Source organism: Cynoglossus semilaevis, chromosome 13 (assembly GCF_000523025.1).
Source record: "Cynoglossus semilaevis isolate Cse_v1.0 chromosome 13, Cse_v1.0, whole genome shotgun sequence".
Classification (NCBI taxonomy): Eukaryota; Metazoa; Chordata; class Actinopteri; order Pleuronectiformes; family Cynoglossidae; genus Cynoglossus; species Cynoglossus semilaevis.
Genome location: NC_024319.1, coordinates 16,405,250 through 16,417,054, shown reverse-complemented (window position 1 = coordinate 16,417,054; position 11,805 = coordinate 16,405,250). Strand labels below are relative to the sequence as shown.

At 38.5% G+C, this 11,805-nt stretch overlaps 2 protein-coding genes across 2 annotated transcripts in view; one reads left to right on the top strand and one right to left on the bottom strand.

Moving 5' to 3' along the window:
• Positions 1-828: 828 nt before the first annotated feature.
• derl1 (derlin 1) lies at positions 829-4,856 on the bottom strand. The gene is made up of 8 exons (XM_008323949.3): positions 4,412-4,856; positions 3,486-3,597; positions 3,328-3,392; positions 2,697-2,723; positions 2,440-2,535; positions 2,265-2,317; positions 2,009-2,119; positions 829-1,749 (listed from the first exon to the last, which is right to left on the bottom strand). Exons 1-8 carry the CDS (start codon positions 4,562-4,564, stop codon positions 1,602-1,604), a joined length of 765 nt encoding a protein of 254 aa, XP_008322171.1. The 5' UTR covers positions 4,565-4,856; the 3' UTR covers positions 829-1,601.
• A 591-nt stretch (positions 4,857-5,447) lies between these two features.
• tbc1d31 (TBC1 domain family, member 31) overlaps positions 5,448-11,805 on the top strand; it is an 8,073-nt gene continuing 1,715 nt past the window's right edge. The window contains exons 1-19 of the mRNA XM_025061594.1: positions 5,448-6,087; positions 6,666-6,806; positions 6,897-7,012; positions 7,261-7,439; positions 7,525-7,676; positions 7,838-7,997; positions 8,286-8,486; positions 8,589-8,759; positions 9,103-9,182; positions 9,259-9,405; positions 9,485-9,618; positions 9,782-9,915; positions 10,116-10,295; positions 10,394-10,626; positions 10,700-10,772; positions 10,853-10,932; positions 11,007-11,142; positions 11,536-11,628; positions 11,742-11,805. The exon at positions 11,742-11,805 is cut by the window's right edge and continues 9 nt beyond it. Of these exons, the coding sequence (XP_024917362.1) occupies positions 6,017-6,087; positions 6,666-6,806; positions 6,897-7,012; positions 7,261-7,439; positions 7,525-7,676; positions 7,838-7,997; positions 8,286-8,486; positions 8,589-8,759; positions 9,103-9,182; positions 9,259-9,405; positions 9,485-9,618; positions 9,782-9,915; positions 10,116-10,295; positions 10,394-10,626; positions 10,700-10,772; positions 10,853-10,932; positions 11,007-11,142; positions 11,536-11,628; positions 11,742-11,805 (2,545 nt within the window). The 5' untranslated portion in view covers positions 5,448-6,016. The remainder of the gene's footprint in view (positions 6,088-6,665; positions 6,807-6,896; positions 7,013-7,260; positions 7,440-7,524; positions 7,677-7,837; positions 7,998-8,285; positions 8,487-8,588; positions 8,760-9,102; positions 9,183-9,258; positions 9,406-9,484; positions 9,619-9,781; positions 9,916-10,115; positions 10,296-10,393; positions 10,627-10,699; positions 10,773-10,852; positions 10,933-11,006; positions 11,143-11,535; positions 11,629-11,741) is intronic.

Below are 11,805 nucleotides of genomic sequence, written 5' to 3'. Positions count from 1 at the left end.
CAAAGAACAAAGATTTATTTTCAAACCAGCAGGTGAATGGCTGTTTGCTGGCTGAATGTGTACTTCTGCTGCTGCTTCTTTAGTCTCAAGCTAACAACTTTCTGGGATTATGTACAGTTGGTTGGCTAATATTAGAATACAGTTCGCATTTTCTACCCAATGTCTGCTGTAACTCAATAAATACAACGTTGAAACCTGCCTCTCGTCTCTTAGACGGTGGGTTTTTAAGACCATTTCCAACAAATTACACAATGCAATTTAGTAAAAGCCTTTTCAGACACAACACCTATTTCTGATAATCCTTGGAATTGTTGTCACAGGTTTTGTTCAAATGTATTCATCCACAGAACAACTTAATTCTAAAGTAGCCTTAAGTCCAACAGCATTTGGATTGAAGCTGTTGTTGTGTAAAATGCCTGGACTTTCACACCTTGGTGAACCACTGCTGCTCTAATTTAGATTTTTTTAACAGCTGAAATTGTATTTATTTTTTGTGATTTCAGCACTTAAAATCATTTTCTAAGATTTTTTTTCCATGTGATGCAAACCTACAAGAAAGGCAGTGGTAGAGCAGCTCATTTTCCTGCATGAGCTAAAAACAGTAATTTTTCTATGGAATTAGGTACGAGAGACAAACTGACCAAACTTGGTCAGATAAGCCTAATCTTAACCATAAAATGATTTGTTTTGTTAGTGTTCACCAATGGGATATACTGTACAGTATACTCCATGTACTGTAGGTGCCAGAGCTATAAACACTGGTGTGAAACTGTGACAAGTTACATATGTAGATTATTGGCAGTGGATACAAGTGACGAGAGGCGCAGCCAGAACTTAAATCTTTTTTTTTTTTTAAAGCCACATTTGCCTTTACAATAAACAATTGTTTTATTTACAAAAATCCGACATTGTAACCTCGGTTTGTTTAAAGAATACACTTTATATCAGAAAGATCAGTTGCAGTGTCACAGGAGCTTTAGAGCATTTACACCCTTGTATGTTCAGATGTGAAAACAGTGCTGGCTCTCTGTGGCTCTGACCCATGTTCTGTGAAGGGGCAGCTGAAAGCACTGTAATCCGATATGGCAACAGAGAGACATAGAACCGTGTGAATCAAAACAATCCGCGAGCTGCTGAGCAGCTGCAACGTCTCTGGTTTTATCAGACCAGTGACAAAGTGAGGAAGAGGGATGAAAGAAGAGGGCAGAGAGGAGGAAGAAGCAACAGAGAAACATCACGATACGAAAAAATAAAAAAAACTTTATTATTAATATTTTCTTCTATCTGCTTCACTTGGACACATCTGCAGTAGTTTGGTGGAGAAGAAGAGCTGGCTTTACGTGGTGAACTGAGCCTGATGGTCAGAGTCTGAGTCCTGCTGCGTCCGTGGTTTAAATGCATACTCCCTCTAGTTTCATCCCATCATCTCTAACACTAAACAATTAATTAAGATCAACATATTTATTCTTTATTTCCCACAGGTGATTGACATGGGAAGAAGCAGGCATATCAACCAACGTCGTCAGCTGCAAAGGCCTTTTTTATTTTTGCTAAGAGCTGAGGAGGCGGAGGATGTTGTTGACATCTCCTCTCCGCTCCTCTCATTCACCCCCCAGGCGGAAACCTTGGCCCCAGTTGTGACGTCCTCCTCCTGCTCCTCCTCCTGGCTGCTCCTGGGCGGCTGGTCTCCTGGTGGGAGGAGCTCCAAATCCCGACACACCTCCTCTTCTGTTAGGGAAATAACGATACCTGGACAAGGAGATTGGACTTAATCTCAAATAACAATGGTTTATGATATTTACCCCTTCCACCACCACTATCAACACATTCACTCCCATTGTTTCAGAACTCAACAAATTTCTACAAATCTGCTATACTGAGTAAAAATATTGTTTTATTTGGCAATTATTCTTTTTTAACAAGAGCAATATCTCATGTTCCAGTAGCTGAATTAAGTTGAAACTTCTCAATGACGCCAGGAATAGCAACAACAAAAAAAAAAACTTACAAAAACTCTGGTGTGGTGAGAAAGGAACGTCCTCCCAGGTCCATGGGGTATTTGTACATGAGGAAGAAGTAGAGGTGACCCACCAGGTTCCCTGTCAGTTCATTCACAAAACTGCAGCAGCAGAAAATAACACAGAGACAATGATACATATTTAAAATGTTGCCCATGGCCTAGTTTAAACCCAGGACAATGATAATTTTTATTACATTATTAAAGATGGTGTGGGTTTTTTTTATGATTAAGTATTGTTACTCACGAGCCTCCGATGATGAAGTTAAAGCCCAAAATGACCCAAGGGAGATAATGTGCCTGAAGCAGCAAGTGAGAGGAAGATTAAAAAAATACTTTTTTCTCGTGCAATACAACCGTCAGATTTAGGTGAAAACATTTTCTTCTGTTGTTAGACCGGCTGGTCGATGTACGTGACGTACCTTGAATCGTGTTCCAAACCAGAAGGACACGATCATGTCTTTATTAAACTGAGCCCAGACGTACAACACTGACATGATGAGGGGAATCATGAGGAGCTGAAAACACAAGCCACCAGAAAACTCAACTAATAGTTCCACAGAAAAAAATGTACTTTTGTTTTTTTCTGGGATAAAATAGGTGTGATTTTTTTCTTTGAGAATTAATCAGTAAATTTTGTATCAGTCTATTTTGGTATAATTATAGAGAGGATTCTCACCCGCATGTCCATCATCATTCCAGTAATCTGCAATCAGTGTCAAGGACAAATCCATAGGTAACAGGAGTGTAAAGATTACAGCCGCAGGAGTCTGAATGGTTTCTACTTTTAATCCCTGCATGAACTGACTACACTAACTAACACACAACAGTTCTTCCCCCCTAGCAGTCAATGTGACCTTGAAAAAAAGCAAGGAACAGTGTTAAATTACATCCCCCCCCCCACCCCCACCCTCATTCATACTCATATTTTTGGAGTATTCTTTTAAATCAATATTTGCTTTTTTCAAATTATCAGTAAGACTTTCATCAGACTTGAACTCTTGACAGAACAGCACAGCCCTGAGCTGAGCTGTGGGCTGGGCTACACTTCTGCTGCATGTGACCTAGATTAGGTTTCTCTGCTCTGCAGTGCTAGACCGACACTGGGTCACTGGCACATTGCCATACTGATATGGCACAGTGCTGCAGAGACAGAGACTCACCTAAAGGACAGATTCGATACAATGCAGAAGAGGAAAAAAATTAGTGTTTAACATTAATACATGAGTGGAAAACAACAAAAAACCCTGCTTCAAACAAAGTTTGAAATATTATGGTGTTTTGTGACACCAGTCAAAAAAAAAGGATACAACAATGCAAATCCAGTTGAAGAAAAGCATGAAAATATAGTCTGCTGGTCTGCCATCGAACGCCCCTGAAAAACATAGCAGGAAAAATGTACAAGCGTATCATTTTATTTCATCGTTCATTATGTGCCTGTATAACATGATGGTGGCGGTATTCTCACCTGTTTCTAGTCTACTGGAGTAGTGGTAGAGGAAATACAGGTTGACCAGATAAAGGAAGCCAGTGTTGGGAGTTATTGGGAAAAACAAGGTGGCTGTCACTGGTCTCCACAGCTGTAAGAAATTAGTACCAAAAAAATAAGGAATGAAAGCTGTATTAATTGTAAAATAAATTATTCTCCTGGACTCGTACAATTACTTTTAAAAAAAAACAAGAACAGGTCTGCAATATTTATTTTCATAATGCTGACAAAACATCATTTTATATTATATAGTCTAATAAAAGTGTATGAGTCGCCGACTAGACATTTCTGCGTCAATGTTTTAATGTAAAGAAACGTGTTTATAATCTCTTAGTACTAATAATAACCTGCAGCAAGAAACATGAGTGAAATCCAAGAAACAAAACAAATTTTAACTTATTTATAGAATAAACAGAATGTTAAGAAGAGTTTAAAGTTGCATTTTTAAAAAATAAAGTACGCCGAAAACATTTTCTAATTTAAAAAGGAGTTCTCTGTGCAACTTAAAGTCGCCCCCTGATGGTTTAGTGCTTCTTCCGGTAAAATAACTGTGTGGGTTTTTTTTACAACATAAAAAACTTTAAATTCCAGCATACATACTTTTACATCAACTAATACCTTTCGCTAATTGAACTGAATATTAAGAAGGAAAATGTTTCTGTCTGATTTGGCCATAATTTAACTTGGGTTAATTTCAGTGTTTCTAAATAAAGCAAAGCTTTGACAACAACCGGAAGTTGCTCCCTTCAACGTCTCGCCTTTTGATTGGCTGTCACGCAACTCGGGCCTGCTCACCGATACATTTAGCCACCGGCTAACAATGCCAAAATAGCGTATTCAAACCACATCAGTCATTGTATTTTATTTTTGATATAAACACACCGTGAGAGTTAAATGTTACTTACATGGAATCTGCTATAGACAAACTCTGGGACCAGAATGAGGTGTCTGAAGTCAATTAGTCCTAGTTTCCCTATTAAGGGAACAGCGATGGAAGCAGCAAACCAGGACCGGGTGATTGGAGGGACGCTTCTAAACCAGTCCCCAATATCTGACATCTTCCCATACGATTTCTGTCCACGTATGACCCCAAAACAAAATTCCTTTTCCCTGAAAATGAGTCCGTGTCCTCCGACTAGCTGGTTCAACCGATATCACAATTGATGCAGTGCTAAGTTTACATGACGTGGCTAATCATAGAGCTAGCTTCAAAAATTATCAAGCGACATATGCGCCCAGCGATATTTCCGGTGTAAACTTTCAAAATGAAACTATAAATGCACCAATTATTACTATTTTACCATGGGAAACTGCAAATAATAGCTGTTATAATAAAAACAACAAGTCCTGAATTTGAGTGTGATGATTCTACTCTTCTCTCCATCGTTAGACTACGATAATATATGTGATGTTCTTTTATCTTTTTTTCTTTTGTACTGTTTTTTAAGAACCAGGAATTTCGTGTTAAGCATGGAATTGTAGCTGTTGATCTTTTTCTCAATACAAAGTGATTTTTTTTAAATCTTGTTATTAATTTTAAACAAAGTATTGCGTTTTAAAGTGCAAAAGGAAAGTTTGAATTGATGGTGTTGTACAACCTGCCAAAATGTGAATGTTTCAAAAGGTAAAAGAGAGAGATATGTGTGCAATAATAGTTAAAGCCATGCTTCAATACCTTATGTTGTATTCACTGTTGTTTCAAAAATAAGTGTAACCTATACAAAAATTAAAATAACAAGTATTTCAAGTAAAAATGAAAACAAAAGTATATACCTGAATTTATTTAATAATAATAATGTAATATATAAGTAATTGTATTTTCATAAAATGTCATTATTTTTTTATCTTCAGATTTTTTTCTCGGTAAAACGGAAACTTTCTGAAACCGGATGTATTCTTGTAATCCTTTAGTAACTTCAGTCATTTTTGCTTTTTGCTATATTTCCCTACTTCCTGTGAAATGTACGACACATTCTAAAGGAGGCGGAGCTACACACTTGAGAAGTCACCTATAAAGACATTCTTGACAGTTTATGACGTTTACGTAAAAGGTTCATGTTAGAGAAGATGAAATATATTTAAATAAAAATACACATTGCACCTATAGAACATTTTATAGATTAATTATGGGGGAAATGTGTAAAAAAAAGTGCGATGGAGCTTCTGGTTACATTTCCCATAATTCAAGTCTATGTTATTGTAGATACGTCACATTTAGGCGACTACACAAACCGACCCTCAGATTGCTCAAAACTAAAATAACACAAACCTAGGATTTAAACGGGGTAGTTACACCACCGTGGTGGACTAACATGTGACACTAATTTTAAATCATTTATCAATGGTCTTTCCAAGCTCAGTGTTCCATGTTTAAATCCAAGTTCGGAGAGTTCTTTTCAAATTTCGCGCTGTTTACTCCGCCTTTAAAGACTAGCCCAGGGATTAGCCTAAGATAAAACCGTCAGTGAACCGTGAATTCTTTGTTTTTTTTGGGGCAACAAGTTGTTAAAATGGAAGTGACGGACATAGGGAATAAGGAAGAAGGAAAAATCTGGCATCGGAAACCAGCACCAGGAAGATGGTGAGTGTATAAAAAAAAATCTTGATTGCCTTGTGATGACTTGTGTTCATTTGAGGGTGGATAAAGTCAAATCTGCCTGCACATTTTGTGCGACCCATATTTTGCCTCACATCAGGTGATCTTATTGTTTATTGTGTTACATCTTGACTAGAGGAGCCAGTTGCGAATATTTAAATACAAATTCTGTTGTTTTACTTTTGATCTTGATGCTCTTTATAATCACAAAACAGACTAAAGTAAATAAAGCAACCACTTAAGCATGCTTAAGGTGGTACCATCATTGTGTGAAACAGTGAATCGTTTTCTAATTTATGGTGGAAAAATTAAAAAGACCATATAGAGTGATGTCAAACCTTTGCCTCTTCTATGCTCCTCACATATGTGTCCTGAACCTCCTGTGTTTATTTATTTATTTATTTAAATTTGAACAAAAAACACCTATCTTGTGCTTTGACATCTTCAGATTAGAATTAAGGAGTTAGACATTTCCAAAACCTACTTTAAATAAAACTACTGATTCTTATTTTAACTTTTTAATGGAGATTAGAATCGCTAACAATCACTTGTTTTTTCCTCAGTGTCTTAGTGAGAGTGGCCCGGTCTGCTCAGCAGGGAAAGACTGTTCGTTTCCTGCATGTTAGCTTTGACACCACAGGGGATTCATTTCTGGCTGGAGATCACCATGGCAACATCTATGTATTTGATATAAGCAGAAACAGGTGACACGCATGAACACACTCCTAACTCCTAACATGGTCTTATATCTTATCTATTTCTTTTAAAGGTGTGTCTATGTGTGTCTTGTTTAGATTTTGTCTGGTGCGGAAAACAGGTCAGGCCTGTACCGCTCTGGCTTTCAGCCTTCGCAGGACCACAGAGTTTCTTGTGGCTTTGGCTGACTACACAGTCAAGTGCTTTGACAAGGGTAAATATTGGCTTAATCTTTAAATTAGATTAGATTAAATAAGATTAAACTTGAATGATCCCATGTTGGGCAATTGTCATGTTACAACAACTAAGGACAGAGGTCAAATAGACTGTTTTTAAAAAAAGGTGTTGGAGAGGGGGGCGTACACACATTTACCAGCAATTTACAGCCAAGTTTTGTGAAATCAAATGAAAATTACACTTTGTTTACACGTACGTATGTTTGTGTTTTCAATATCTGCACAGACACAAAGCAGCTGGTCAGTTGGATGCGAGGTCACGAGGGTGCAGTTTCATCCATTTCTGTCCACAGCTCAGGTCGTTATGCCATCACCACTTCCTCGGATACAGCTCAGCTCTGGGACCTGGACACATTTCAGAGGAAGAGGAAGCTGAACATCAGACAGTCTGTTGGAATACAAAAGGTACCGTAATAATGAAAGCGGGAAACTTGCTTTGAATATGTTTGTGCTTATTGTGGTGGAACAGTAATGACACACCTTCTTGCAGGTTCTATTTTTGCCGAACAGCAACACCATTCTCAGCTGTTTCAGTGATGACTCTGTCTTTGCCTGGGATAGCGAAACACTCCACTGTAAATACCAGCTGCCTGTTCCTGACTGTGGACCTAAAATCTTCTACAAAGCCTTTGCTGTCACAGGGTGAGTATCAAACTTCAGGCTAACTCTGAAGTTTGATAATCCAGGTAATCTAGATCATACTTTTCTATATGTCCATAAGATTATATTTTATTATGACTGTTATTTCTAAGGTTTGAAACTTTTACACATGGGAACACAGATGTAACGTTTTCTTTTTGCAGTGATGGCAAGAGACTCGTAGCAGGTGGTCGCTCCAACCTGCTGCACCTGTGGTGTTTGGAGAGTCAACAGTTGGGTCGAGTGATACAGATGCCCACACAGGTTCGAACTGTTAGGCAGCTGGAATTTCTGCCTGACAGCTTTGATGAAGGAGCCAATCAGGTACACACTTGTGAACAATTCACTTTTGTCACACTCACTGCACTAACACTTTGACGTTTGTGTGTCAGTGTTTAAGTCTGTAGGTTCTGTGTCAGTCCAATTTAGCATCAAGTATGTTAAACATTTATATTATGATTATGTTAAGTCATTAATTATCTGTTGAGTTAAAGAAAATATTGAAGATAGATTTTTCTGACACTGCCATATAAATATGTTAGGTTTGTTTTATTCTGTTCTAAACCCCTTAAATCAACTTTGCTGATTTCAGTGTGACTTGTGTCTCTGTAGATACTGGGCGTGTTGGGACAGGATGGTATAATACGTTTTATCAACATTCAAACCTGTAAGCTCCAGTTTCACTTGGGCTCCCCTGATGAAGCCATTACATCGCTGGGAGTTTGTCCTAACGGCAGACACATTGTGGCCATAATGGATAACGGCAGCATCAATATCTACAGTGTTCAGGGTTTGACACAGGAGTCAAACAAGGTGAATGAATGAATATTATATCTTAGCATTAGAATACACGTGTAATCTTACTCTACATATGTATGTGTATTCATATTGTTTTGCTATGTTGTCATTACCCAGACTCCATTCACCAGGGTGGCGGTAGTCTCAGATGGTGACACAAATCAGGAATTGGCCAATCTAAAGGTAAAGGTCAAGTCAGATGTGGATCAAAGACTGGCCATGACCCCACGTCAGACATGGGTGAGAATACTGAAGCCCCCTGCTGTGTCTACAGCAGATGACAAAGAGGTTAGTTATCATCCAGTAATACATGTGATTTATTTTATTATAGATATCTTTTTCATGTGGGCAGAACATACAATCTCAGCTATGACATGTAAACTACAGGCTGAAGTAAAAATTTGCCAATGTATAAAGTGATGTAAAGGGAATAATTCAGCACTTAAAACTAACACTATGACTTGTTTAAAAATGACACTGTGACAAGACACATATCAGACAACAACAGACTGGCAGAACAGGAGCTAAGTTCACTGAAACAGGGTAGAACCCTTTGAGAATGCTGAGCAGATTGGCTGGTGTAACTTTGTGATGAAGCAACGTTTCATTAATTTTGTGACATTGTAAATAGAATGAACTCCCAGCTGGTCTGAATAAGAAGAGACTGGTGTCTTTGCTGAAGGCCTTTGGCGAATATCCTGCTAAATACAGGTCTGTATGTTTGTTAGTCAGTTTATCATTTTTTTTAGTGTTCACATTGGTTAACGTTCGTATGTTTTTGTTTCAGGATGTTTGTGTGGCGGTCATTACTGTGTCTCCCAGAGAACCATGCAGCATTCAGCGGTCTGACTGATAAAGGCCTACATGCAGCCTGCCTCACGTTGCACAACAAATACCCCATCAAGAGTCAGAAGTTACAGCGAGGACTGCAGAGGTACAGTGTAAACAGACTGAAGAAGGATTTGTTTTCTCTTTAGCTTTTTCTGTATTGAACCTTACACTCCCTCTCTCAGGGTTCTGTCTGCGTTATCGCACTGGGCAGCCATCTTTGGAGAGGTGGAATACCTTCCACTGGTGGCTTTTCCTTTTGTCAAACTCTTCCAGAACAATCCTATGCTGTGTTTTGAGGTGGTAGCAACTGTCATAGGTAATTATTTTTAAATTTCCTAATAAACAGTGATCCTACTGCATTGTTGTATTTTTACTATCGCTGTCAAATGTTTGATCTAATTAATTTTATTATTGCCACTTATTATAGCCACTGATATAGCATATAAGTGCATTTTATTGACTTAGATTGTCTTTTGCAGTGAACTGGTGCCAACACTGGTTTGAATACTTTCCCAACCCCCCTCTCAACATCCTCAGCATGGCTGAGAACATACTAGCGCATCATGACAAGGAGTTGCTGCAGCACCTGGTGAACTGTGGCATCACCTCACAGGTGAAAGCGCAGCACAAACATCTACAACCAAATGATGCACAATAGTGTAAAAAATAATATTTGGGAGAACTTTGATTTCAAGCAACAGTGGTTGCAGTGGTTCGAACAAATGGAAATACTGCTGGTTTTAGTGAATAATTCAATACAATATGTACATTTGCCTAATGTACCTAGTGAAACTCTGTGTGTCTGTGTCGTAGCTCTACGTGTGGCCACTGCTGGAGACCTTGTTTTCAGAGGTTTTAACCCGTGACGAGTGGCTCAGACTCTTTGACAACGTTTTCACCAACCACCCATCTTTCCTGATCATGGCCTGCGTGGCCTACATCACCTGTTGCCGGGAGCCTTTGCTCCTCTGCACACAGAAACAGGACTTTGAGGTACCCACCCTCTAAACTACTGTATGTCAATTCTGTCTGCCTTTCCTGAACATATTCAATTGTTCTCTCTTTATTTATTTATTCTTATTACTTCCTAGTATTTCTTTCACCATCGTAACAACCTGGATGTTGGTGCCCTAATGAAGGAGGCGTACCGGCTGATGAGCAGCACTCCTGCCGACATCCATCCCAGAACTATGCTGTCAGACTTTACTCCACTGACCACAGGCCAGTACCCAGTGTTTAACCACTACCCAGATTTCATTGTGGAGTATCAAAGCCGGGAGAGGGAGAAAATACGACTGCAGGAGATGGAATATCTACAAGAGAGGTCAGTGTAGTATGTTTTTTAGATTTATTAAATTGATGTTTTAAAATAAATGCTGCCTGTTTTGTGAAAACAGACAGGAGGTTTCAGCTCTAAGAGCAGACTTTGTGCGTCGTCAGGCTGAGGAGGAGGCCTATTTCAAACAACAGGTAAAAATTAACCAAAAATAATAATAATTGTGACATGGACCAATTGTGTGCTTGACATGAAATGTGAATGATGTGAACAGGAGTTGCTACAGAAGGCAGAGGAGCAACGCAGGAAGATCCTGGAACAAGAAGAGGAAAAACTAACAGAGCAGAGGGAAAAGTAAAAAAAGGACAAGGTGATGTTTGAATCACAAAGAAAAAAAGGAATATAAAGTGAGGTTCTGTCCTCTGCAGGTTGGCTGCAATGAAGAGAGAGCTAAAGGTGAAGGAGTTACAGATGCTGGAGACAACGAGGAGACGTTTCCTCAAACATCAGCAGGACCTGAGAGCCACACAGGTCCAGAGACTGGACCAGGAGATAAACAGGAAGGTAACACACTATGTTTTGATAACATTAGACTTTGACTATTGAAGGACGTTTAAGTTATTAGAATGGCAGCACACAATGAACTGCAAGTATTAAATATTTTTATTTCTATTGAAAATATACCTGATTTGAATTTCAAATTAAAAAATATATATAGAAAGATAGTCATAGATAAGATTATTATAATCGACTATAATGGAAAAAATCTGAAAAAAATGTTTAACAAAGAAAGTCAGATTTATAACTATAATTTTAGATTTTTGTGAAAAAACACTCCATCATTATCACATGAAAAGTTTTTGTGTATTTTTCCTAATTTTAGGGATATTTTGAAGATGTGTGTCACATTGAGTTGTTGTAATAACTACATTTTACAGTTTTCTTGTTATACCACAGATGGATCTCAGAGAGCGAGAAACAGCCGCAGCAATCCAGGATCTGGATGTGAGACAGATGGAGCTGGAGCTTCAGAGGAAAAGACTTGAACAGGTGACAACTTCTCTTTGATTGTGCTGTGTGCACATTCATTTCAAATTAGCTCTTGTAGGTTTTTTTGAGTTTTTTTTATTTACAAGCATTTGTCCAATGGCCCTTTGCCTCAGCACCTGCTGAAGGAGCAGGGAAACACAGAGCAAGACATCGAGGGAAAGGTGGAGTTGAGAATGA